This window comes from Chelonoidis abingdonii, chromosome 4 (genome assembly GCF_003597395.2).
Source record: "Chelonoidis abingdonii isolate Lonesome George chromosome 4, CheloAbing_2.0, whole genome shotgun sequence".
In the NCBI taxonomy this organism is placed as follows: domain Eukaryota; kingdom Metazoa; phylum Chordata; order Testudines; family Testudinidae; genus Chelonoidis; species Chelonoidis abingdonii.
In genome coordinates, this window is record NC_133772.1 from 110,849,156 (window position 1) to 110,875,653 (window position 26,498).

At 50.2% G+C, this 26,498-nt stretch overlaps 3 protein-coding genes and 1 long non-coding RNA gene across 28 annotated transcripts in view; 2 read left to right on the top strand and 2 right to left on the bottom strand.

Annotated features, from left to right (window-relative positions):
- FLVCR2 (FLVCR choline and putative heme transporter 2) overlaps positions 1–13,330 on the top strand; it is a 56,937-nt gene extending 43,607 nt beyond the window's left edge. The window contains exons 7-11 of one of the 4 annotated variants that reach the window (XR_004376712.2): positions 523–628; positions 1,242–1,353; positions 1,821–1,876; positions 4,438–4,534; positions 11,261–13,330. Coding sequence is in view for 2 of the 4 variants with exons in the window: in XM_032802014.1 (XP_032657905.1) it covers positions 523–628; positions 1,242–1,353; positions 1,821–1,876; positions 2,684–2,815 (406 nt within the window). In the remaining 2 variants the exon portion in view is untranslated. Of the gene's footprint in view, positions 1–522; positions 629–1,241; positions 1,354–1,820; positions 1,877–2,683; positions 3,350–4,437; positions 4,535–11,260 lie in introns of those variants that run through there. The other 3 variants (XR_004376711.2, XM_032802015.2, XM_032802014.1) reach the window with 3 other exon arrangements.
- Positions 13,331–14,045: 715 nt separating this feature from the next.
- On the bottom strand, positions 14,046–21,196 carry ERG28 (ergosterol biosynthesis 28 homolog). 5 transcript variants are annotated; one of them, XM_032802016.2, is made up of 5 exons: positions 21,091–21,196; positions 20,069–20,220; positions 19,258–19,348; positions 14,737–14,855; positions 14,046–14,598 (listed from the first exon to the last, which is right to left on the bottom strand). In XM_032802016.2, the coding sequence occupies exons 1-5, from the start codon at positions 21,093–21,095 to the stop codon at positions 14,519–14,521; spliced, it is 447 nt and encodes a 148-aa protein (XP_032657907.1). In that variant the 5' UTR covers positions 21,096–21,196; the 3' UTR covers positions 14,046–14,518. The 5 variants fall into 5 exon arrangements, with proteins under 5 accessions (XP_032657907.1, XP_074921681.1, XP_032657910.1 ...); XM_075065580.1 differs by lacking the exon at positions 21,091–21,196 and adding an exon at positions 20,927–21,077 and having other exon boundaries at positions 20,069–20,217; XM_032802019.2 differs by lacking the exon at positions 21,091–21,196 and adding an exon at positions 20,986–21,051.
- LOC116837524 (uncharacterized) lies at positions 14,863–18,278 on the bottom strand. Its single transcript, XR_012655817.1, has 3 exons — positions 17,777–18,278; positions 17,105–17,742; positions 14,863–16,649 (listed from the first exon to the last, which is right to left on the bottom strand). It is a non-coding gene; the product is annotated as an uncharacterized LOC116837524 (long non-coding RNA).
- Positions 21,197–21,309: 113 nt separating the features above from the next.
- Positions 21,310–26,498, top strand: part of TTLL5 (tubulin tyrosine ligase like 5) — a 239,726-nt gene continuing 234,537 nt past the window's right edge. For 15 of the 18 annotated variants that reach the window (XR_012655815.1, XR_012655816.1, XM_032802003.2 and 12 more), the window contains exon 1: positions 22,178–22,624. Coding sequence is in view for 16 of the 18 variants with exons in the window: in XM_032802003.2 (XP_032657894.1) it covers positions 22,545–22,624 (80 nt within the window). In the remaining 2 variants the exon portion in view is untranslated. Of the gene's footprint in view, positions 21,467–21,620; positions 21,674–22,177; positions 22,625–26,498 lie in introns of those variants that run through there. The other 3 variants (XM_075065558.1, XM_075065563.1, XM_075065554.1) reach the window with 2 other exon arrangements.

Here is a 26,498-nt window from a genome sequence, read left to right on the forward strand (position 1 = left end):
ATTCGCTACACCCGTAGCAGACCAGGTGTACAGCCAGCGCTGCAGGAAGGGAGTTGCAGCGCTGGCTGAGCTCTGTAAGTGTGGACACCTGGTAAGTTGCAGCGCTGTAACCCCCTCACCAGCGCTGCAACTTGCAAGTGTAGCCAAGCCCTTAGTCTCTTCCAGGCTTTTACTTTACAAACTAGCATTAACATTCTGACTCTGATGACACTGGCTGACCCCACTTCCTGGCAGCAATAGGTGGCTCCCTTCCCCATATGCCTCTCTCTTCTTCCTGCCCCTGCAAGCCTGGCCTTCTGCACTACGGCTGCAGGCACAAACATTTGTGGATTGGGACTAGAGTCCCGACCATGGCCATGTGGTCAGTGAGTCAGGTGGCTGGAGGGATGGAATGTTGCTGGGAGACCAGTCTTGTGCAGTCACTGAGTTAGGAGGAAACAGGGATGAGAGCCACATAGTCCTTTCCCCACTTCTCCCTCCACCAGCTGCTGACTTTTTCCTTTTCTGTGTACTGCTGTGCAGATTCTTCATGACCGGGTACCTACCGCTGGGTTTTGAGTTTGCGGCAGAGTTAACGTACCCAGAGTCAGAAGGAACGTCTTCAGGCCTCCTTAATGTATCAGCACAGGTATGTTCTCCCCCGTACCTTGCCCAGCACTGGTAGAATGCCCTGCTAGGCCCAGGAGGATCCCTGTTCCACAGGGATATAGTTCATACCATTGGCCAATCCAGTGCAGTATCCTGCTCTGTCACAGAGAGCACCTGATGCTCCAGAGAGAGGCCATGCTTCAGCACCAGACCTTTGCTTTCTTGTTTTATTGCTGTCGAAATTGGAATTTAATCTTCAACTTCAGTGGCCTCCACCCCCTCCCTTGTCCCAGAAAGGTCCTTCAGGATGCTGGAGCTCCCTGCCCCTCTGCACTGTCACTCCCAGCAGTCTAGGATCCCCTACTCCTTGGGTGACAGGGGATTCCAGCCAGCAGACTTTGTTGTCCTCCCCCTAGCCAGAAGGAAACACATCATCCAAATTCAGCCCTTGTTTCTAACCTAGCTTCAGCTGAATGGACGAATGGCTGCAAGTGTGTGAGGGTTCTAAGTCCTTATTAGACCTAGCAAACTGTTTAGTAAGTTGCCTTTCCCTAGTGAATCGGGGCAAAGGGTGAGAGGAGAGGCTGAGGGATGGTGGCCAGGCAAGGACAGTATAGTTAGCTCCATTCCATTCCTTACTTTTGTGTTTAAAGGTTTTCGGGATCATTTTCACCATTGCCCAAGGGAAGATCATCGATTGCTTTGGGACGCAGGCGGGAAACCTCTTTCTTTGTTCCTTCCTACTCCTGGGGACTTTCATAACTGGTAAACCAGCTCCCCCAGAGATTCCCCACCTGACTGTGAACCGTTGGACTTGGCATGTGGAGTGAAGGCAGCACCCCACTGCAGCGCCTGCCGGGCTGCTCCAGCTGAGCAAGCTCCAGAACAGCAGCACCCTGCCTGTGCTGCTGATGGTTCCTTGTTGTGGCAGCCGGTCTGTGTCACTGGCTGAAGGTCCCAGTGGTGTGAGCTTTCCCACTGCTGTCCCCTATCCATGCTCCTGGCTGCGGACTCAGCCAGAGGAGGCTCCCTCATGGCTGGGCCAGGACCTCCCTCTGCTGCCTGACTGCTGTGGAAGTCCTATCTTCCTCATTCAGAACGATGGATCCCCTGCTGGTCCCCCAGTGTCTCCTTGAACCCTTTGCTGCCCCTGTGTAACCCCTGAGTTCTGTGAGACATGCTTGTGTCCTCTGTTGTGTCCTTATGGCTCTCCTCTTTCCTCTACCTCTCAGTGTTCATTAAGGCCGATCTCCGGAGACAGCAGGCCAATATGGACGGTGAACAGACAGTGAGTAAACCCCCTTTGACCTCTGGCTCTATCCCTACTATGAGCTTAGGGTGACCCCTGCTCTGTCCTCTCCCCACCTGTTGGAATCTCTGTCTCTGGGTCATTACCATAATAATCATGACTCTCTTCTGCTGTTCCCATGATTGGCAGTCGACCTGGCAAGGGGAAGTTCCTTGCTGGAATTTGCAGCCCCGTGGCTGTGATCTCAGCCCTGCCAGGTAGGGGGGTTTGTGGATATTCTGAGCTGCTCTCATTGGGTGTCACTGAACATTGGCCTCCAGGAAGCCTGCAGAACTAGGCACGTGTCCTGTTTTTTACATTAATGGCTAGGGATAGATGAGGGAGGTGGGGGAAGAGAGATGCACAACCCCCGCTGCTTCTGCTGAGAGGGAGTTAAAACTTAGCATTGCCATAGATAGGTCCATGTTTAAAGCATTGTGCAAACGTCCTCACAGCCCCCTGAAAAGGTGGGTAATTGCTTGTAGCCCCATTTTGCAGTTGAGGAAAGCGAGTCATAGAAAGATGGTGTCTTGTCTCAGGCTGCAGCAGGGATCAGTGGCATAGCTAGAATCAGAACTCTGGTCATCCTGGCTCCCAGCCCTTTGCTCAGCCCACTAGATGTGGCTGCAAAGCTCCTGTCTATGCTCCTATATGCTGGGCACAGTGCTCCCATGCTCTGTGCAGTTAATGCAGCTCCACGTGTAAGAGAAGAGGCCTTTGGTGAATTAACCACTGTTGGAAAATCTCAGTGTTTCCCCCCTAGAGGGGTTGGTTGTTGTCCTTACTGGCTCTGGGCTCCTCTTCCAGGACGTAAGCAGAGACGTCCACCCAGCACTCCTGAAGCAGTCAGTGTCCAAGGCTGGCAAAATGCATAAGATAAACTCCCTGCTGTATCAAATTTTACCTTTTTGGAAGACAGTGCCGCCTTCCACCAGATAATCTCTAACAGCGCCGATCTGGAGAGACCAGCAGCTCCAAGAGACCTCCTGGCCACCCTGCTCCAACCGTCAGCCCAGGAAGGTGTATTTTAAATAAAATATATTTTATAGAAATAGCTTGGCACAAGCATAAAACATACTGGACAAAATACGCAAGCCCTCCAAATGTAATCCCGGAGCAGGGGTGAAAAACGGCCACCAAATCCATCCCACGTGGGGCCCTCTAGTGTATTCACCTGGGGGCCCCTTGTTTAACCTGTACCACAGCAGATAACCTCCCCCATTTGTTGAATCCAATAAGCTTCCTGGGGAGATGAGCCCCAATATGGCAAACAGGATGGATTAAGGGACTGTGAAGCATTGAGCTTCCCAGCATAGTAATGCACACAGGAAAGCCTGGAAAATCACTAACACTGTTTAGCTTGGTTGTAGAATACAGCTGGTTGCTACAGGTACAAAATTGTCTGAATTGATCCTGCCCCATGGCTTTCTAAAGCTCCCTTGGTCACTGAGGCCGGAATGTTGGATTAGCAGAGACTAGATCTCCAAGGAGATGGATCTTCCAGCTCTAGTGCCAAAGATGTATTAATCTTGTGCCAAATTTCATCTGTAAATCCGTAATGCAACTGGGCTGCAGTGAAAGGTGCTAGTGCTGCAGCCTCTTGCTCAAAAAGAAGCTGTGGCAAGAGCCTGAAATATCCAATCTTTTAGGCAGCAGATGTAAAGACTACTGACAAGGCCCCTTTCTGCTATTAGCCACAAGGTCTCTTTCCAAATGAATTGTGGGCCTGTGCTCAGGTCAGATAAACTAATGGAACATTTTGTGAAAATCTAAAATAAAATTGTGGGCCCTCATCTAGGAGGTGTTAAACCAAAGAGAAGGAGGCACAACTGCTATTTCAATAGGACTCATCTTCCCCTCCTGTGGAACTGTTAGGCAGACCCAGGAACTAAATGCATTAAGAACTGGAGGGATATGCTGGTGGTGAAGGGTCTTCAAACATGGAGTAATTCAGGGTAAATATCAAAACCGTCCAGGAGCTGCTCTCATTGGAGGCCTCCGAGAGACTCTCCTACAGCTCTGACCTCTGTCTGGCTTCTTTGCATGAACTTTATGACTTAGGTATTTCCCAAGCAAGTGGAGCAGGGCAGGAATAAGAGGCTGGGTCTATAACAAACAGTGTCATAACAAAGAGAAGTTTTCTGCACAGATTTAATAACTCCCAGTCCTTCTGTTGGTTGTATAGCCTGGGCTAGCTGGTCTTTCAGTAAAATAAATGGACTAAATGGGAGTCCAGTCAAATATGCAAATACTTTAAGTCCCCACTTGAGCAGATTTTGATCTAACTCACACTTGATGGGTTAAAATGGAAGCATCCATCAGAAGAGGGGAGGCTGAAATGCTGCTCACATTTATTACCTCCTGGGGAGCTTTGAGCTAAAGATTTTTTCAACAGAAGACTCTGTAGTATTTTCAGGAGCTTTGCCAAGTACCCAACTTGCTCTCCATGGAGCTGGGTGTGTGATTGGTTTCTTCCTTCTCCAGGAATGGATGACTTTTCTGTCTCTCTCTCTTGCTCCTGTCCTCTTTTCTGGGATCATGACCTGTGGCTGTTGTTACAGAGACTCCAGGACAGCAGTCACATTGCGGATTATGGAATGTAGCTTGTAGCCTTAACACCATCACTTCCCGTCCCCACTTAGTAGCTCTCATACAAAGGTAGGAGAATCACACTAATCTGCTTATCTAATTGCTCACGGGAGTGGCACTGGCACCAAATCAATGGCACTAGCTGATGCTGCTCTCCAAGGCAGTGCAACAGCTGGAGTCATTGGGGTGTTTGGGGTACAGAGACAGGGTGGGGAGAAGACAGGGTGGGAGGGAGGAGAGAAGAGATGGGGCTTGAGCTTGTAGGGGGGTCCTGAGAAGAATGAGGACTGAAGCTGAGGCTGCTTGGGTAGCTGGAGCTTAGGGACTGGTCGGGTGGGTGTTCCAAGGCAAAACTCTAGTCTTTTCAGAGCAGATAGCGAATTCTACTGTGAGTAAATGTGCTGGGGAGAGGAATATTGTACAGCCTCTTGGCTAAGTAGTTATTTAAATGTCACTGTCCAGCCTCCCCAGCAGGAGGTGCTGTCTGGGATTGAGTCGGAGAGCTGTTCCTGACAGTGCAGAGAGATGATGCCAATCAAATGAAGTATTAAAGAGTTTGGCAATAATGGAGCCATTGGGTTGGTGCCTTTTGTTAGAAGAGTAACTGTAAATCATAAAGCTCTCTGCTTTTTTTCCTCTGTAATCCCAGCCCTTTGCTAGAAGTGGCTTCTCAGCTGCTGCCTAGGGATGTTTAATGCTTTACTGTTCTCTTGCTGTTTGAACCCTCTGCTGTGCCTGGCTGCCCGCCCCAAAACATTATCTGTCCTGCTCATGATGTTTGAAGGTGTTTTGTGCATGTATTTGCTCAGTGGTGTGCAGGAAACAAACTGAGCTGGCAAAGACCATTGTTCAGGCCTGAGATAGTATATTGGCAACATTGAGCTGTTGCATGGTGCGCAGCAGGGAGCATCAGATGATTGTGCTCCAGTGCAAGTGTAGGCAGAGACCATAGGTGGGTGCAGGTCAGGGTAAGCCGTCAGCCAAGGGTGACCAGATGTCCCAGTTTTATAAGGAGAGTCCTAATATTTGGGGCTTTGTCTTATATAGGTGCCTATTACCCTCACCTTTGTCCCAATTTTTCACCCTTGCTATCTGGTCACCCTATTTTAGCCTGAGTGCTTGTAAGACTCAAGTCCCCTGCATGCCTGGTTCCTTCCCTGCAAGAGCATAGGATAGAAAGGGGGTGGGGCAGAACACTGGTGAGTCTAAGGAGATCTGGGTTAAGTACGGTCCTCTTCATGCTGATGGAGTGCTGAGCTGCACACTCCCATCATAGGCCTCATTCCTGACACTAGGTACCAGTAACCTTGCAGCTGTGCAGCAGTATCTCATCAATGCAGGATACGGGTTCCTCACATATTCCCTGTCCTATGCAGCACTGGGCATTCTGCACTTACACATTGCTCTACACCTCTGCTGCACAGGGCCAAATCGAAGAAAATCCTGCCAATGTTCCTAAAGCTCTGATGTCCAGACCAGTACAAAGCCTGGTTCTTCTGCCTGGTGGTGGGGTTTGTCTTCTGGGACAGTTCCAAAAAAGAGGCTGGAGTGTGTGTACAAACCTCTCATGGAGCTATTTTCATTTGAAGCCTTGATCTCATGTATTTGGGAAGTTTGCAGTAAGGTGTGTGGCTGGGATTTTAAATTGAGTTTGGGTGTAGAGGGCTTGCAGCCTTGTATCTGCAGCTTGGCAGCCTAGACTAGAAGAGAGTGAATGAATGGCATGGGGGAGGGAGGTTGGGGGATGACACTTAAGAATCTGGTTACTTCAGATGGGCTACAGAATTGGAGCAAGCAACAATTATTAAATGGTTAAATAAAGAGCCAACTGCTAGATTGTCCCCAAATTACAGTCACACTTATGAATGTGCATGTCAGGAAATGCATAAATTAAACTGTGGCTCCACTCTGCCAGATGGCCTGGTGGAGGGTTCATGGTTGTCATGTCTTTGTGAGGCCTGTACCAAACGGGCTCACTTTGCAACTAAAATGTTTTGTTCTAACTGCCAGTTCAGCAAACTGCATTTGGGCTCTTTCTTTTCCACATGACATCCTTAAAAAAAGGTGCTGCAGGCCCAATGCTGCCCTATGTGATCCCTGTGTAACCCCACTGTGACCTATGGGTTTGCACAGGTTAACAGATTGGCCTCCTCTGTGAGAGAGTGGGAAGCTGGCAGAGTGTTTTTGGTGAGGGTCACTCACCTTTGGGGCTCACTCCCCCACCCCACATCTGGGATAGACCTCATTTATTGACCCAGCAGAGCTCCTTTTGTTTTTCCTGTCTGGGAGGCACTGGGAGTACTCTGGTGGGAAATGGAAAGATGTTGCCTATGTTTCCAGCTGGTGGGTGGCTGCATGTTAATTGTGGGGCAAAGAGGGGTTGCTTGAGTGGTCTATTTTTAAAATGTGCCAGTGAGTATCTAGAGCAAAGGCCGACAGCTCCTTTTCATGGAAGGAGGAGATCGATTAATTTCAATGGAGTAAAGGATTCTACTGATGAAAGAGGACTAGAAGCCAGCTCCTCTGAGATAGCTCTCTTGGCTCCGCAGTGGTCATAGGAACATAAAGCTGAAAACCATCTCTGACTCTGCTACCCACAGAGGAGGGGCTCTGTGGAGTGAGAAGGGGCCATCTATATGTAGTTGCTTTTCAGAGCTGAACCACACTCCTGGCAGTGGTCTATCCAAGAGCTGTACAGTGTGTCCTTGCTTATTCCAGCAAGAACTGCCTTGTGGCCACACACAAATCATCTTCTATCTATGCACCTTGCCACTTACGTGGAATGGATTTGCAGCTGGAAGCTCTTTTTCAGAGGGGGTTAAATTGACTGGCAGTGTGAATGCTTCACCCTCCAGAATAACTATGCCACCAGCACTGTTAGTCCTTTCACTGCTATCCCATCCAGCATCAATTCACATCTGAAGTTGGCTGTTTGTTTAGCTTTCAGTATTCCACTGCTTTTGAGACGTTTGGACCAATTGTCTCCTTCTATTTAAATGCTATGGCAGATGTCCAGATCTCTATTTGTGACTCGCTTTCGTTACAAGCACACGGAGTCTGAAGCCATCACAATCATCTTGCATTAGGGTCCCATAGCAGTGTCAACTAGCTAATATTACCCAGGCCATATTATAGTGGGTGCAGGTAGCATCTCAGCGTATAGCTGAGGCTGGCTTCCAGCATCCATTCTAATCGTTCTTTTATAGTTTGCTTACACTCTAATTTGTTGCTTTCTGAAACAAATGTCTTTTATGGGTAAAATTTTCCTTGCTGGGTCTTGGCTCAGCAATGAAATTTTCAACAAAGTTTTAAAGCAACATCTGTTCAGAATTATGTTAAGAATTTTTTTGGTCAAACAAAAATGCCTACCTAGAATTTTGAACATGCATGATTCCAAAATAGTAGAACTGATTTCGTTCAAACTTGGCTTGTTTTGTAGATCTCCATGAAACTTACAATTCATGCCAAATCTAAAGACTATGTGGAGTGCATTGAAATTTATTCTACAGCAGGTTTTGTAAAAAAAAATTCCAATTTCTTCTATTGTATGACAAATAATTTAAATCAGTAGACCATATTTTTAAGTATGAGCACAAGGATGCTTCAGCTTTCAGCCACAATTCTTTCTCAACCATAATGCTAGTTTTTTTTCACCATAGAACATGTTACTGTTGTACTTGAAAATTCTACATGTGTAATACAGGCTGACTCAGCATTGATGCGAGGAAACAACTGTATTTCCTGAGTTAGGGTGTTTAAAAGTCTTGCTTTCCTGATATAGCCATGTTGGCAGGCTTGGTTGAAACATGGTGCTATCTTGCAGTGAGATGACTCCTTCATTATGTCCTCAATGGCACTGGAACCCTAAGGTCCCATTTACACTGCATGATAGAACCTTGTTTTGGCTGCTTGTTGGTGACAACGTTGTGTTTTATTGTATGCGCATATGTCTGGGTGTGGAGGTATTTCTGACAGCATGCTGAGGTCTAGCCAAAATCCTCTTAGCTCTGGTGAGGTGTCCTGACTCAGGGTTGAGATATTTGCTGAGTGGAAAGCTTGGATTCCATCATCTCTCTGGCTCACCAGGGCCTCACAACTTCAGCTAACTATCTGGCTCTAGTGAAATATTGTAGCTAGCAAAGCTCCTTGAATTTTACTGGATGGACATGGGAAGAATATCCTAAGCACATTCTCTCCCTCTTGCCACTCCCTGGAGATCACATGCCTCTTCGCTCGGCTGACCTTTCATGTTAGCAATGTGGCAAATATCCAGCGTCCTCTGCCCCAAATCTGCACAGGCAGTTTCCACACCTCATTCCCAGTGATGGTGTTTCCATCTATCCCCACTGCATGTGCCTGCTTGTGTGCGTTGCCTTTTCCCTTTCCCAAGATTGTGTAGCCATGTGTGTTTGCAGGTTTACTAACCCTTTGTTCCTGTAGCTCAAGAAGAGGTGAAAGGTAAGTGGGGATGAAGCTGTGATGGGTTTGGTTTCAGACTCTACTGGCTCCCTGTTCATTTAAAGCCCCAGTTCAAAATCACCAAAGGCCTCCCTGGCCAAGCTCCCAGAGCTCGACTCTGCTGACCTCCCAGCATATCTGACTTTGGCCTTTTCTCTCCCTGCCAACACTCTTCTCACTGCTGATGTGAGAGCCTTCCCCTCTGCAGCGCCTGCTGTCTAGAAAAGCATCCTTCCAGCCCTCTGCCTTTCTGAAGCTCTCCTGATCTCTCTCCTCCCTTTGAGCTATTATTATTTAACTCTGTAAAACCTTCTGGGCTGCAGTTTGTATGAAAGATACTACACAAAATAAAGCTATGTTTGTATCTCTTGCTTCTAAGCTGCCTGGTTTTCTCTTGAACTGAGGGGAGATGAGAACCTCTTTCCTGTGTGTTTCTGACCATGACTCCTGGCTTGGACTTGTCTCACTCCACAGGAAGATAACTGCTTAGCACTACCACACTCTGCCTGTACCTGCTGTGTCCTGAGGCACCAAGGTCTCTTTGGTTTTTTCTGCTTCAGGGAGCCGTGTAGAGCCTGCCTTAAATGGTGCAGAGGGGGGTGCCTAGAAGGGAATCCTGGGTAGCTCTGAGTGGAACATCCTGGGATCTCTTACTGGCAGGGCTGTGGTAAAAGGCTCGTGGGGCAGCTGTCTTTCTGACTCCTGAATGGGGAGAAGCTGGATTCCACTTTTGCCTCTAGGTCTAATATGCTGGCCTAGCAACCACGCCTATGTGGGGCGAGAAGGGAGGGCTCAGACCAATATGCCACTCTAAAGGGCAGCAGCCTACAGTACCTCCTGTCTTTTGTCCCCTGAGCACTCCAGACTAACAATGAAAGAAGAGACCTCCTTTCAAACAGGCCCAGGAGGGCTCTTCGGGCTAAAGTCCTATCCAGCGCTTTGTGGGATGTTGAAGTGTCAGGTGTACTTGGGTACGACGACGCAGCAGTGTCTCCATGCAGCACTTTACGCTGCAAGCCAGGCCTAGGTTAGCAGTAGCCCCTCTGAAGCAGGGTCAGCTGTACAGCGGGAAGCTTTGTTCCAGGGACTATGCATAGTGCTGAATCCCAGTCTGTTGAACAGGGCCCTTTCTCTTCAGTTCTGTTCTCTGTCCAGAGTGCAGGCCCACCGATGGCTCCACTCCCAGCCAGTAAAATTCAGTGAGTGGCCTTATGTGACAATGGTGGTTAAGTTCTTGTTGTAACTGAAGGGCTGACACCAGGAGCACACGCAGCAGCAAGGGTCACAGTAGTAACGAGAGGTGCCTACGATTCTGTTACAGCAACCCTGAAAGGTCAGGGTGGCATAGGAAGACTGCTGCTGGAGGGGCAGGGGGCAGGATTTTCCTTTAGGCCTGTGTGGGGTTGTCTTATAAGGCTGAGTTCTGGCTCTCCCAGTCGTTCCCTAGGGAAATAGGAACATAAGACTGGAATGGACCTCCTGGGTCAAGTCCAGTCCCTTGCTGCTTCAGGCTGGCAACCCTGTCATACAATCCTATTCATAAATTTATAAAGCTCTATTTTAAAACTAGTTGGGTGGTTTGTCCCCAGCACCCCTTCCACCTCATGGCCAGGGAGCTTTTCTAATTAAGCAGCCTACATTTTTCTTCTAAAAGGCTTAATATAGTTGTTTTCTTTCTTCTGGTGAAGAAATATAGTATTTAAGCGCTGAGCCTTGAAGACAAGCTGGAGGTGTCAGCCCTGAGGCCTGAGGGGGGAGAGGGCGAGCAGTGTCAGCATTCAGCTTTGAGTTGGGCAGGGGGAGACCATAGCACCGGTGCTGAAGTTCCTGTCCTATTTAAATACACTGTATGCTGCTTCATTAGTGCTTCTCCCCCATCACAGGGCGCAATTTGCCTCCCTTTCCCCCAAGTGTTGCTCTGCACTTCCCCACCTGGAAGCTCCATTTGCAGTGGAGGCGAAGTCCTTTCTCTAGCTGAGCTGGCTGTGTGGGGCAAGACCCAGGTCCATAATGCTGCCATGACTATGTATTTACAGTAGCCCAGGGGGCTGCCCAAGAGGAAAGGGGCCCTTGCTCTGCCTGTTCCAACACCCCTCACTTGAGCAGTGGAGCTGCCTGGGGTGAGGGAGCTGGTGCAATCTTAGCTGAACTCTAAAGAGGATGGTCTTAGCTATTTTTCCTTGGGGCCTCTCCTTTCCTCTGCAGATGTCTGACCCTCATGCATGATTTGTTGAGTATCTCAGGAGTACCCCAACCTTTGGGCTCCCAAGGCTTGCACTGAAGCCCAGCCCTAGCCACCTGGTGCTCTAACCATGCCCCTTTTCTCTGATTTTGCAGAAAGCGCTGGAAGAGGTGCCTGGGGACAGCATTGCTCCTGTGGTCCTTGATGAATCAAAGCTGTGAAGGGGAAGGGTGGCAGAGCTGGGAGACACTGCCTACCACACCCACCCCTTCCCATCTTTGTCACTTGCAGTATCCTTCTGGTATCTGCACAGCATGGCATTGGGGGCAGCATCAGGGCCGGAGTCCAGAAAGCTACTCATGGAGCCATCGGAAGGAACAGATCAGCCAGGGTTTCTCTCATCAGTCTGATTTCACCTCTGTGTCCTGCTGTGGGAGAACCTATTGCTCAGTGGGAAAGCTTCAGTGGAGCCACGAGCCCCAAATCTGTCTGCTTAGGGCTCAGAGGAGCAGGCTCTGTGACTCCAACACAGCACTCAGTATTTGGAGCCTACGGTGGCATTCCTCAAGTGGCCCTCATCTCCCCTTCCAAAGAAGTGTACGATGGGTGGCCAAGTGCATCCTCTGAAGGAACCTCTTGGTGGAGAGAGAACTAGATAGCACTTGCTTTGTGACCAGCCCTGCTCTGAGTTGTGACCCTTGCTCTGGAAGTGATGGGTCTGCCCTGTATTTGTAGTGACTGGTGCAGGTGGTTCACCTGGCCATAGTGTGGAGGTGCTTCCCCAGGCTTTGCAAAGTGCATGACAACTGTGGCCAGTTCCCATTTTTGTACAGGGACCTCCTAGCCCAGCAGATTTTTAGTCTGTGGACTAATGTGATTTTCTATTTTAATCAAACTTCCCTGATAGTTTTTGAAATTTTGTAGAGTAAAAATTTGTAAGAGGACTGGGGAAACACCAATCTGTGCCCTGGGCAGAGCCCAACTGTCAGTCACATCTTTAGAGGCCAAGGCCTGGCACTAGGGTATGTGTTTGAAGTGCACCAGGGTATAGCCTACCTTATGCTTGATACCAGCCTTCAGGGCTACTGTGACAACACTACTGAGTTAGACTGTGAGCTCCTTTGGCCAGGGACCATTCCCTTTCCTTGGCTGGACAGCACTCTACACAAGCACAAAGTTGGTGCTATAAAAATACAAATTTTGTGGGAGCCTTCTGCTGGTACAGACACAAGGAGTTGTACTCCCACTTCCTCTCCTCTCACCCAACTAGCTGTGGGAGGCAGGCTAAGGTTGCTCTAGCACAGGGCATCCCAAACCTTTTTTCATAAGGAACCACATCACCTGAGTAGCTTGTGGATACTCCCCTCCCACTCACCATCAGCCCCACCATTTGCTGTTGCCTGCTCCTCCACTCATGAGCGCTGACCTATCTCTCTTCCCAGCTGCAATCATGTAGTTTGCCTCCCTATTATCAATGCCCCCCCCCCCCCTCCAGTGGGTGAGAGCCACCTAGCAATTCCAGCAGTCAGTCACATGGAAAAGATTAGGAAAACAGTGATAGGTATTTTGAAGTGTCCTGGAAAAATTAATCATCCTCGCTGCCTTTGCTCTCCATTTTATCTCCTCTCCCATCTGTTTTGTTCTTCTGCCCCTTCCTCCCCACCCCAGCTGCACATTTCCCCGCCACCTAGTCCTCTGGGTCCCCTGCTCCACTCAATATATATTTGGGCATCCTATCTTGCTGCTGGCTGGCAGCTCAGGCCCCTGGCTTGGTGAAAGCAGTTACTGTTGCCCCTCTTCAGTAGCCATGGCCTCTAGAAGCAGCAATTAGGCTGGCACCTCCTCATGTCCATCTGCTTCTGCAGGCCTCCAGGTGCCTCTGTTCAATAAAGAGCCTGGACACCTGCTGAAGTAGCTGGAAACAAGGAGAGCTGTCAGCACGTGACCTGTCATCTCTAAGGACCACCAGTAAGTGCTGTGTAGGCTGTAGTTTTGGAGCCATTAGATTGATGCTTGATAATGCGGAGCGTGCCTCTGGACCAGTATTGTCTTCCCTCTAAGTGGCCTTCCTCCACTGGTTACCCTGATTTATTATAATACAATTTTGGGGATTGTGGGAGTGGCACAGGCCTATGTGATCTCAAAAGGCCTTGGGAAAATGTTCACTGGATTCCTTGTATTTTTAAATATATTTTGTATTTAATAGCTGTATTGGTGCAGCTGTCTGACAGTTGTCCATCAGTAATCTACCCACAGAGAGCCTACCATTGGCACAGCTGTAAAGATGATGCATACCATGCAGCTGTGTGAGCCCACTAATGGAAATGCAGAGACAGGCCCAGTTCCATGGTACACAATGGGCATTATGTGGTTAACACATCTCCCTACACAATTCCCTCTCACTGGAACTGCTGTGGTGGTTCCACTGAATAGGGCAGGGGCTCCTGCCCCAGAGAGCAGAAGCAATTGTCTATTTACTAGTGCCTATTCTCCCCCATGTCCTCTCATATCCTCACTCCCTCTTCTGCACAGACCCCCCTGCCCTGCTAACTCCCACCACCTGCTTTCCCCATCTTAGGCCTGGACCAGACCCTCTCTGCTTTCACAAGCAGCACATTATGCACACAGTCTCTGCTGGGAGCTGGATCACAGCCACACTGGAAGAAGTAAAGGAACAGCTGGGTTCATTTCATTCTCCCTCATAAGCTAGGGGAAGAGGAAGAAGCAGCAGCAATAGATTTCCACTGCACTTCATGTCCGTACACTATGAGCAATCAGGCTGTGGAGCAGGAGATTGGAAGGAGGCCTTGACCAGGTAGGAGGGCTGACTTACCCTCCAGGCTGAGGTGGGCTAAAGATGGCTGCTCCTTATCATTCAGGCTGGGTCTCCATTCCTCCTTCCCTCCCTCTCTCTAGTAGAAGGCAACACTCTGCAACCTCTGCAGTTTTCTACTGTTTATTACAAACTGCCCCATGAACATAGACACACAACAAAACACCGCGGCACCAGGGGCTGGACTTGGTGTCTCCTCCACCATGGATCTCCAGCAGATCATGGGTGGCTCTACTCCTCCTCCCTGCAGATGCCCTGCGGCCGGGGAAGAATAGTGCTGGGCGTGGCTGGGAAGTGGTCCTCTTGCCAGCCTGGGAGCTGAGGATGTCTCAGGCAATGCCTACAGTGGGACAGTCCCTGCAGGCTTGGGGCTGGGCTTTTATCACCGGTCACCCTTAAAACACTGCCTGTACAGTTGAAATCAATTGCTAATGAAGAGTCCTTAATGAGAAGTCAAACTATGATCTGACGGCAGGAGGCCAGGGGCTAGAGAAGCAGAGAGGGGGCCAGGGAGGTAAGATGGCAGGAAAGATGCGGAGTCAGCAGGCAGGTGATTCTAACATATGTGCGACCACTGGGTTCAGTTTTTCTTCTTGTTTTGTGACACTGCATCCATGTCCAGGTATTGCAGCCCAATTAACATGCCCAGGATGGAGAAACCTGAGAGACAGATGGAAAGCAAGTGAGTGCCAGAAACACTGCCCACAGGAAGGGAACTTTACCTCTCCCCACCCCCTCATTTGAGCTCTACCCTAGCCTCCTAGCTCCCAGGGGAATCACGAAGTGAGCTGTACTTACTTGCCACCATCAGGGGTGCCAGGACACCAATCGTCGGGGCTGCTGTGCCGTAAACAAACACTTCAGAGAGGAAGTGGCCCAGGGCTAGGAGGAAGGTCAAGAGTGTGATGTGATAGAGGCTGCGAAGAGCAGAGAGAAAGAGAGAGCAGTTAGTGGGTAGCATGGAGTGGAGGCACAAGCCTGGCAGGGAGAGGAAAAGAGCAGGATAGGGAGAGCCAGCCCAGTCCATCCTCACACTGTGGAGTGAGATTTAATTCCAGCCTGGTAGGGGCAGGATGGGGAAACCACAGACAGGTCCCTTCCCAGCCTCTCTGGTGCCTGTGGCATTTTCTCTCAAGATCTTCCTTGTGCCCACAAAAGTTAGACATTTTTTTACATGGTGAAAGTTATCTGTTGTTGACAATACACTGTCCTAATCCTGGCCAATCAGGGCTAAAATGACAGCTGAAAGTGCAAACATTACTGTCAAGGAAGGGACCTAGAGATGAGTGTAGGATGCTTTCAGTAACAAGGGCTTAAAGGCTTGGTCCTGTCTACACTAAACCCAAACAGCTATCAACTCCAGTTGAGGAACTCTGGGAAGATCTGATAATTTCCTAATGTAGACCCTTCCTTATTCTGTAAAGTGACTATGTACCTATGGCCCCTTCTCATTTTTCTGGGCCCTTCCTATCGGGGTAGTGGAGTCAGAGCTGCCAACTTCTGTGACCAGTGGTGTTGGAACGAGGGGTGCTGCCACACCCTCATCTTGAAGTAGTAATAATGAACACCAAATACATGGTTTTCATCATAAACACCCCCACTCTAAAAATTGCTCCAGCACCCCTCTCTGTGACTGAAATAAGTCTTTGCAGCTTTTTACTCCTGTTAGGCCAGCTGAGAGAGAATGAGTTGGATTCTCTTCCAGCCAATGCATCATAGTAAAAGATTCTGCTAAAGTTCCAATCCGTTACATCAAACGGCTAGAATGCAGCAGCACAGGTGGCACTGAGGCCAGAATCTGTCCTGATGAACCTTCTCTACTGATGGTGTGCAAAAAGGAAAGCATCCCGCTTGACTCTCACAGCCCAGGGTGAGTTTTGAGAAGAAATGAGAAGAAAAAACATCTTTTTACTTGTAAACAGCAAATGTGATATGGACTTCACTGTGACACAAACATGGGGCCCATAAGGCATTTTACAGGAGAATGGCAATTTAAAAGGAAATCTGAATTGATCTGGGAGTACTGAGCAGGGGCAGGCAGGCAGGATAGGAGATGCCGTGGAGTCAGCGGGGAGGGGCAGGAGTGCGCAGTGCACTGGAAAGAGAAAGTGGTCAGGCTGAGGCACAGAGCTGGACTGGGCTGAGAAAGAGGTAGGGGAGGCAGTGCCCTTACCGCTGTGGGTATGGGAGTGGGAGGCAGCTCCAGGAGGCCAGTGCTTAGGGTAGTGTCCAGCCCCCTGGGACTTTTGCGAAGACAACACAGCCCATCTGTACAGAGCAGATGATAGAATGTCTCAGAGGAGATCAGTGGCACTGGGAACTTAGCCTTTAAGGACAAACATCATGTCCTTGTCCCAGAGCTGTTCAATAAGGGGGCACCACAGGAACAATCTGATGTTGCAGGAAGGGGTCCAGCTGCAGGCAGGTTTCACTGAAGCAGAGGAGATCAAGCGCATCATCAAGCAGACGTGCAGGGACTGCCATTGTAGGGGCAGAGGGGGATAAGGTGTGTGTGTGTTCACAAGGGGAGTGGTAAGAACTTGAGGGGACAAGGAATTGGGGAATGGTGGAGGCACTCCATGATACAAGAAGAAAAGCTGATTTGGGCTGTTTCTGGCCTGGAGCTGTCTGCAAATCCAACACCTAAGCTGATGTAATACCTGAGCTCTGCTGCCCTCTAGCAATTGCATTGCTGCAGACTCTCACTCTCACTCTGTCACGGAGTCTGGGGGTTCCAGCCCTTCTCCCCTCTGCTTGGACCCCACAGTGACTTTTATCCAGCCAGTAAAACAGAAGGTTTATTGGGCAACACGAACACAGGTTACAGCAGAGCTTGCAGGCACAGTCAGGACCCCTCCACTGAGTCCTTCTGGGGGTTCAGGGTGCTTGGATCCCAGCTAGGATACCCTGAATTCCGCCCCATAGCCCCAAACCCAACCTGTCCTGCCTTTCCTCCCGCCAGCCGAATCCTTTGTTCCCTTCTCTTCCGCCCAGGTGGCTCCCCCCTCCCCCCTGCCGGGCTCGGATTACAGGCTGACCACCTGTCCCTCACCTACAGACATCCCCTGCTTTCCCGTTCCCCACACAGACAGTCCCTACTCCTTCCCGTTCCCCACACAGACAGTCCCTACTCCATCACACACTCACACTCACTCATGCCCAGAACACAAAACCCTCACAAGAAACAACCAGCTGGTCAGGATGTGCCCCTCCCATGGCAACTGCCAGCAGTCCCCTAACCCCCAGACATAACCAGCTGGCCTGAGTTCACCCCTCTACAAATATACCCACCAAAGAGAACCACCAGCCTCCCATCTCCATCACACAGTCATTCATCCAGCGTGTACTAGAGATACATATGGAAGTCATCCTGCTCTGGCACTACTGCCAGTCAGAAGTTCCTCTATTACCAGAGGAATAAACAGCCAGCCTCAGTGCCCATCCCCTCTAGTTACAAAGACAACCACCAGCTGATGCTGGCCCCAATCAAGACAGCCCATGTACATGTGCTCCCTTCAGCCCCACAGGAGGATGCATGACACATGACTTGGGATGAGTTGCCATATAATCCTTAACAGAGCAGCCACTGGCAAACAGGTGCCATGTACCAGTATGATTGCAGTGTTGCTAAGCACCCAGTATCACTAGGGTAATGAGGCCACCGGGCTGAGGGTTCCAGAATGAGGATCAGAAACACTATAGTGGTGGTTCTCAGCCGGGGATCCGTGGCCCCCAGGGGGTCCATGAGCCCTTTCAAGGGGGCTGCTGGGTCCTGTGGCTGAAGCCCTGATCCTTGGTGCCACTCTGTGGGGCTGAAGCCCAGATTCCCGGCACCCACCTGTGGGGCTGAAGCAGGGAGGCACAGGGCTGAATCCCAGAGCCCCGAGTCCTTGTGCTCCCTGTGGGGCAGAAGCCCTGAGTGCATGGACAGAGTTAGGGACATGGAGGGCATTGCCCCCTGCCCCCAACTGCAGCGCAAGATCAAAGCAGTTCCCAGAGGCAGCTCCACACCTCGCATGCTCCTTCTCTCCCCGCCCCCTGGCCAGGTTGGAGGCAGGAAGCCGAAGCCAGAGCCAGGGAGTGTGGGACAGCTGCTGCTCTGGCTGGTGCACGGCACAGGCAACAGCAGCATTTCTTTCACTCATGCTGGTGCCCTAGGTTGAAGCTGTTCCTCAGTTCCCAGACACCTTTGCTCCCGTAGAGGCAGCTGGTAAGAGCCCCCCAGTTGGGGAGACCCGGCTCCATGGCTGGCAGACCCTTCTGGGAACAGGGACTGCAGGGTAATCCTCCCAGTACACAGCCCCTAATACCCCTCTCCCTACACCCTGAGCTACCTCAGCCCACACATAGCTCCTAGTATCCACCTCCATGCACCCTGAACTACCTCCCCTGCCCGCAAATGGCCCATAGTACTCACCTCCCTGCACCCTGAGGTACCCCCTGCCTGCACACAGCCCCTAGTATCACCTCCCTGGACCCTGAGCTACCCCCTTCCTGCACACAACCCCTAGCCATTCCCCACGCAAGTTGAGCTACCCTATCTGCGCACAGCCCCAAGTGATGCCCTACCTCCACCCTGAGCTGCCCTCCTACAGCCCCTAGCAAATCCTCCCTCCTCCCTGAGTTACTCCCCGCCTGCACACAGACCCTAACTACCCCCTCCCTGCACCCTAAGCTGTTTTCAAACATTTTGAGCGAAGCTCCCTACCTTTTGAGTTACACATTTTGGTTGCACCTCTGCCCCCGGAACCCAGACAGGCTGGGTGGCCTGCTGAGGTGAGTCATGGGGTGGAGGTGGCACTACCTCACTGGACTTCACCATGCGGAGGTGGCTCAAGCCCCACCTGCCCCTTCCCTGCCCCCAAATAGAAGTCAAACTATGCTTATGCCCAAGGCCCCTTCCCTGAGGCCTCCCCATCCCTGCTGAGTCCTTAGAAAAAGATTGAGAACCCCTGCACTATAGGGCTTAAAAGGCCATGTCAGATCTGGTAATTATTAGCTTGATCTGAGAGTTGGGTTCAAGTGAGTGGCCTTTCCTCCTGTGATTCAAGGGGCAGTAGTTAAACCTCTTACTCCAAGAGCTACCCCACAAAGGATACTGAGAGAGCAGCGATTAATCCCCCATCTTGAGCTACCTGTTTCAAGGGAAGACTGTCTACCCCTACCCCAAGAGGGGCCCAATAAGGGGATTTCAGGAAGCAGCTATTGACAACCCCCAGAGCTACCCCATAAAAGGACAGGAAAGAGCTGTTATAACAGTGACAAGTTAACACTATGGGGAAAAAGGGACACCCCTTCTCTGGTGTTTCCCTTACATACGTCTTGTTGCGGATGTCAATGGCACAGGAGCAGCGAATCACTGATGAGAGCAGAGTCCAGATGCCAAAGGTCCGAGCTTGGAGACCATTCACTGTGCAGAGAAGAAGAAACAGATGAGGAAAATGAATGTTCCCTCCCATGAGCTACCATCTCTGCAGGCTGGCAAAGTGGTGGAGGGAAGGAAGAACATGAGATCTCCCCCCAGCTAGTGCAGTTACATCCACAGCAAGTAGGAGAAAATAACAAGGTTTCCTAGATGATTAAAGGGCAGCTGAGTGGGTGTTTCTGAAGCTGTTGGGAACCATGCACCCTTTCCAGAAACCACAGACCTCAAGGGGGAAAAGGAACTATGGCTGGTTCCAGCACTGAAGAAGCCGTACTAAGATCACAGAGTTAAAAGGGCATTGTTGTGGATTCTGAACAATGCTGTCTGCTCTCTGCTGCCTGGAACTGCTGAATAGCAGCATTTGCAAGCTTGGTGAGAGGGTCGTATCTAGAGCCAACCTGTCTGGAGAAAGGGTTCCAGACCTTGGCTGGCAGGTGACCTAAGGCTGTAGAAGATGGTATAGTGGAGACAAGTTGGCACTCTCCAGAGAAGATAAGGGCTTACTGCTGAAGAAGGGACGGTGCTGGCTGCCCTTGTGAGTTTTGGCTAGCATATGGCTCACAGGAGGTTACAACCCAAATTGTGGCTCACTTCTGAGATGTGGACAAAAGTCCTCCAGGACTTGGGGCAGGATGTTGATACATGAGGTATAGCTGATATGGTAATGCCTCCTGATGGGCAGGAAGGGCAGCCTGGGCTCCTTACCAAGGCTGGGTTTGCCTGTGTACAGCTTCTCGGAGAGGAAGCTGTGATCACGAAAGCTCTGCAGTGTGTTCCCCATCGCGATGATGGACACCATGACCAGCCAGCTGCGCAACACATTCAGAAAACGGCTCATCATGCTCTGGTACCTGCTCCTGGGGACAAAGGCAGGAGATCAGCATCACAAAAGGACACCACATGGATTCCACCCCCTAGAACGCTTCCACTTAAACCAGAGTCCAGGCTTTTCCACAGAAAGTCCCCTTCTCTTCCCACAAATTCCCATAAAGAGACCCGCCCCTACCAAATGAGGCCTGCACTACACCCCTCATAATGCAAAGGTAGAAATCTGTATGTCCATCAAAAGGGGATGGAAAAGTATGATGCTGCCTCACTGTGGGAGGTCACTAATTGTCTGGGTCCTGGGGCAAACTTGACCAAGTAGGTCCTGTTCATAAACCTTTGGTGCATCCTCTCCACCTTTCTCTCTCCCCGAATGGCAGCAGCAGCTTGCCACATCACCCCAAACAGATGTCTGCAAAACCGATAGTGTATTGAGCTCCCTGTATGGCAAAGCTGGGCAATGACCACCACGATATCAAGGCTCGGACTCCCCCATTAATGCATCCTATTCGCCAATGCCAGCGTAGGTATTTGCACTCCCCGCTCCACTGTCCCAGGGCTTCAACCCACTTTGCTTCCTCTTGTCCCAAATCTGTCACACAAGTCCCCCAACCCCTTTCCGCCCCCACTCCCATCACCTCCCTATCGCCCTTCCCCAACGGATCCCCCGAGCCCATTCACGTCCAGCCCAGCCCAGCCCAGCCCCACCCTACGATCTCCCTCAAGCCCGAGCACCACATCCTCTCACCACCCCTCATCCCACTGCACACCTGCTCGCAGCCCCAGCGACTCCCCACCTCTATACAGCAGCACCCCCGCCCCTGGATGCTCTGCGCATTGATTGGTTCCCTGTTAGCCATGCCCCTACTCTGATTGGCTGTTAGACCTATCGCTACTCACACGCCATCTGGATTGAGAGGTCACTACACGAATCAAAGACACTAAGGAGACTCCGCCCCTGAGGAGCGGAGACGTAAAATATGGGCCCAGCCTATATTTCGGCTTGATCGGTCGCCATGTTGGAGGAGGCGGAAGCTGCAAGTGGCGCGGACAAGGTGTGCGCTTGCGCCCTGCTGAGGAGGGAGCGCAGAGCAGCGTTTGCGCCTGCGCGGCTGGAAGAGCGACGGGGGTGCTGCTGGCGCCTGCGCAGCAGGGAGTTGGGCAGTTGCCTGCCTGTTGGTTGTTGTAGTAACCGGGGAAGCGTCAGGCGGAGGGAGCTGCGGCCGCCAGGGCTGAGTTTCCCGGACTCAGCCCCCTACCGGGAAGATGAGGCTGTAGGTACAGGGGGAAGGCGGGCGGCGCCTGGTGCGGTCCCAGAGAATCCTGACAGTCACGAGGGTTTCCAGCGGTGGGGGAAGCTGCGGCCGCCGCCCGGCAACGCGGCGGGAAGCCTGGTGTCCCGGGCTCGCTAGTCCCGAGGCGGCTGCGTTCAGCGGGGCCAGGTGCCTCCCCGGAACGCGGCCGGGCCCCTTGGTGGCAGGTGGGGTCGGGCTCGCGGGCGTAGTGGGGAGGGGCCGCTGCCCTGGGAAGTCCCTTATCCCAGGCAGCCTGTGGTGCCCCCAGGCCTCACCGCGGGGCTGGACTCTCCTCGCATCCCGGACCGACCCTTCTGGCTGGGCTAACGGGGAGAGTCGGAGGCTCCTGCACAGGCAGTGACCAGAGGACCTGGGCCAACGCGCGTCGGCAACAGGCGGCGTGGCGGTCCAGTCCCTCCTTCGTAGGCGGTAAAGCCCAAAGAGGTTTGACTAAAGCATGTCCCTGTAAGGAAAGCTATTGAGGAAGAAAGTGCTGAAGTAGCCAGACCTTTAACAGCTAGTCTCTGAATCAGGCGCACAGGAAAGTAACTTTCTTCCCTGGGGTGCTGAGTCAGCCCAATGACACTTTGGCAGCTAGCCTGGGACTTCCTGCACTGGAGCTGTTAGACCCGGGGTGTGTGTATGTGGGGGGTCCTCAGGGGCCTTCAACCATTATGAAGAATCCCCTAAGGAGTATCACAGTGACTAAAAACTAGCAGTGCTATCCATCTCCAGTGAGTGCAGTCAAGTGTCCCGGACTAGTGGCCAGAACCTCTGATGGTTCAGAGGAAAGTGCAAGACCTGACTGTTAAGGAAGTTTCTTCCTGCCTTCTGGCAGCAAGTCGGTTTATTTATGCCCTGTAGCAGCAGAGTTTGTATCCCGTGTAGATTTGTGTACTGGAAACAGTTGAGTTGACTTCTATGTCTAGGCTATTCTGCTCAGTCATATACCCATACTTCTGATGATTATTGCAGGTAGCTGCATGGTTAGATCCACTGATTCTATATGAAAGGGTCTAAGAGACCACTGTGACTGAGCTGTATGAAAACTCCCATAGGAGATGCCAGTTGGGATGGCACGGGACCTAGAGGAAACTGGCTGTTCATCGTCAGAGGAGGAAGAGGTGGAAGAAGGGCCAGAGTAAGTAGTAACATACTGTACCTGAACCTTCATTATGCTTCACCTGGAATGTACTGGGGTCTTTGGAGGATATTTACTTATCTAGTGTGACAGCTGCATTCTCTCTGTCTCCATATCCTTCTTCTGTCCCTACATCCTCCTGTGTGTTGAGGAGGGAAATAGCTGGGGTGGGTCTTGGGCTTTTAATAATAAAGAAGGATCAGGGTCACATGGTATGTTGGTAGGTGCAGAACTTCTTGCTTTGGGAAGCCTAGGACCCCCTTTCCTGTAGAGAGGGAACCTCTGGGAGGGGATGAGGCCTTAGCTGTGGGGAGGGATAACTCAGTGGTTTGAGCATTGGCCTGCTAAACCCAGAGTTGTGAGTTCAGTCCTTGAGGGGGCCATTTAGGGATTTGGAGCAAAAATCTGTCTGGGGTTGGGCCTGCTTTGAGCAGGGGGTTGGACTAGATGACCTCCTGAGGTCCTTCCAACCCTGATATTCTATGATTTCTCTTGCTCCACTCATTTTCTGGCTTTCTATCTATTGGTACAGTCTTTCATGACTCACTGGCATCCCCTTCTCACCTGGGGTGGATTCTCTTTGGTGCCATTCAGGAAAATTTGGGTAGCCCCAGTTCTGCTGGCTGCATTTGCTTTGGTTTTTACGTGTGGGAGCACAAAGAATTGCAGGGCATTTGAGTGCTCTTGCCCCCTATGTTCTATTTAAACTTAATAGGAAGTATATTACTTCCATTCATCTTTGAGTTCTTGTCAGCCCTAATCCCCAGCTTTGTCTAGCACCTCCTTCCATCTCTTCTGCTCCAGAATTGTCCATTTCCAGAATGGTGTCCTGCTCCCACATTAGCTGAGTTTGCTTTAATAAGCTGGGTTCCCTTCTTTCTCAAAGATCACGCTCAGCATAGCAGGGACTTGGAGGGAAAGGCTTCCCCAAGCTGACTATGCAGAGGGCCTCTACCTATTGCTCCAGACAAAATCGAGCTAGCCAGTTGTCCTCCAGCATCCCAGGGAAGGGGAAACAGGGCCCAAGTTTGTGTCCTTCAGTCACAATGTCTGCACCAGATGACCAAGGTCATGCTAGGGATGAATGTAAACAGTTGCTTGGAGGATAGTCTGAGCCCTAGTGGTCTCACTGCAAATCCTCAGGGCAGAGCTTAACCTAAAGCCTCTTCATGCTGTTTTGGCTCTATTCCCACTTCTGTAAGGTGCTAGCCTGTGCTCAGACTTGTTGCTGCTGCACAGTGGCCTTGGGTGAGCAACTGAATTCAACTAAGGGTGGGTGGAAGGTTTCTGGGGCCAGATAGGAGGGCTCAGGCATGAATGGTCTGGTCTGGTGGCGGGAGGGAGCACAGGCAATAGGAAAAGGCAATATTTGTTTCTCTTTCAAATGCAGCACATTTGGTCTGATACATAGGATGGTCTATGGGGAAAAATCTTTTCTATCCCAAGTGGGGAGAGGGTCCATGCAGATTACTGCTTTACCTCAGTCTTGAGAAGGAGCCCATATAGGAGCCTTCTTGTGTACCTCTGTCTAGAAATGCAGAAAGCGGGGGAAGGTACACAGGTACTTCTCTATGCATTTGTAACCCAAGGGTACAGACAAGTATATTACTGAATACCGTTTTTTTTAAAGAGTTTATCACTGGTGAAAAGTGGCAGCCTATTTTAATACTGGGTTGGTGGACAGGTGAGGGAGAGACCACTAAGCCCAGAACGCAACAGATTCAAAGAATGATGAAAACAGAGATGGGGCAGTGTGTATATGTCACAGGGATCTAGCTGGGGCACAAGCAAGAGAAGCCTGTATAATGCCCACTGCTCTAAAAAGGAGCCCTTGGACACTGAATCCTTTGTGTCTCACACAGTTGTGCCTTCCCCTGCCCTGAACAGAATTCAGATTTTATGGTTCTTTCAATTATCAGCCTTTCTCCTGAGATTGTAAAGGTGGAGGGGGGACAGTTGTGCGGGTGGTTTTATGATGTAGACCCCTGTTTAGTGGGAATTGCATTGAAGCCATGGCTTCATTTCATATTGTCTGAACCATCTTCTGTTGGTCAGAGACAAGCTTTAGAGCTTACACAGAGCTCTTCTTCAGGTCAGGTCTGAAGAAGATGTGCATGTTAAAAAGCTTGTCTTTCATCAATAGAAGTCTGTCTAGTAAAAGAGATTGCATCACCTGTCTTATCCCTCTAATATCCTGGGACCAACACAGCTGCAATAACACTGCATATTGTCTGAACAGATTTTTGGGGTCCACTATCAACCTGGGTGGGATTTGAAGCAAGAATTGGAGGTGAGAGGCTCTATTCTTACGCAGTACACTGAGTCGTCATGTATCCTGGAATGAGTTCTATGGTGAGCAAGAGTAAATGCTTCCAGGGGTAAGACTATATTGGGAACTTTGAATATTCTCTTCCTAGTACACAGTATGACGCAGGCCTAGCAAACTAGCTGGTATCTGCTGCAGTGTTGTCAGCTCAGACCCTGGGCTTTAGCCTCACCTAATAGGGATGCTGGTCAGGCAAAACAAGCAACATTGCTCTGGCATGCATCTGAAGAAGCTACAGATAATACCAAAAATCTTACATGCTGTGCATATCCACCCTTCTGTATGTCTTTTTCTTTGATTGATCCATGTAGATCTAGAAGATATTCTACACCCTCCCAGGGTGTTTGCTTTTCTGTAACTATTCATGTTTGATTTCCTTTAGCAGTGAGCTATTAGGACTCTGAGCTTTATCTGCTTAGAATGACAAATTTGCTTTTTGTGCCTCTTTTATTTACACAGTAGCTTTCAATGGTTTGTGCTTCATTTCTCTTCAGCTGCTTAGTCTTGTCACAGCTCCAGAGGAGTGCCCCCTCTTGGCAGTCACCAGACTGCTGAATCCCTGGGTATTTTAATTACTCACTCTGAATGGAGACCTGCCGTTGCTACTGTCCTAGGATCTCTGGGCACACTATTAGGGTGCAGATCTTCTTTCTAGCACTCCCGCCTGAGAGGTGCAGTCAGGTGGTCCCTTGCTCAGTCTCTAGACTCAGTGCTGACCCCTCAGATTTACCCTCTCCCAGAAATCCAATTGGGTCGGTGTTCTGGACCTACAGTTTGTATCTTCAAGGCACATGTGGTAGGTATAACATGTCAAATGCAGACACCGTGTATAAGATTCTAAAACAAGTTTTCTCCACTTTCCCACTCCTTGCTGACAAGGTGGGGAATTACTTTCTCCCAGCTAACCAGCTGAGCATATCTCTTATCTGGTCAGACTACAGTTGTTAAAGTTAAGTACTTACTATTGTCTTTAGTTTGATGTGGACATTTTATAGGTTGTCAGTCCATGGTGGATATGGATAGAGGAGCATTCTGTGATAAAGCAATTTCACAACTTCTGTAGCAACTAGGATTCATAAGTTGCCAAGTCTGGTGAATGTGTCTTTACAACTCTTGTTGCAGGCTTTTCCCTTCCATGTTCTGGAACTGGCAACCTCAGTGCAGGTAAAGCAGGTCCCTGATCTGCTGATAGATATGGTGCTCCTTCCTGATGTTGAGCATTCAAACACATACAAACATCAGTGTTTTTGCACTGTGATAGTCTGAGGCTTTAAGGCAGTGTCATGTTGACACTGCATAGTGAGATGTGGCCAGTGCTAGGCAACAACAGGGCACTGTCAGTTTAGCCAATCTTAAAGTTACTGTTTGGTACAATACAGTTTCTGCTTCCATTCCTGTTGCCAGGCTTGTCTTGTAGTGTTCTGTGTTTAGGTACCTCAACAAAAAGCAGAAGCAAGATTGAGGTACGAAAGGGGCTATGCCCAAACAGCTAAGGGTTGGACTGAACTGGGATCAAATTGCACAGATTGCAACTATTCTCCCCTTTTA

Bases quoted from the DNA above. Each gene is read 5' to 3' on its own strand.
- ERG28 (XM_075065580.1), bottom strand. From the start codon at position 21,048: ATGGCTAACAGGGAACCAATCAATGCGCAGAGCATCCAGGGGCGGGGG. The intron at 20,218-20,926 runs GTGGTGCTCGGG...TGTCCCCAGGAG, and splicing joins ATGAGGGGTGGTGAGAGGAT to CAGGTACCAGAGCATGATGA. The intron at 14,856-19,257 runs GTATGTAAGGGA...TGCTCTTCGCAG, and splicing joins ATTGACATCCGCAACAAGAC to CCTCTATCACATCACACTCT.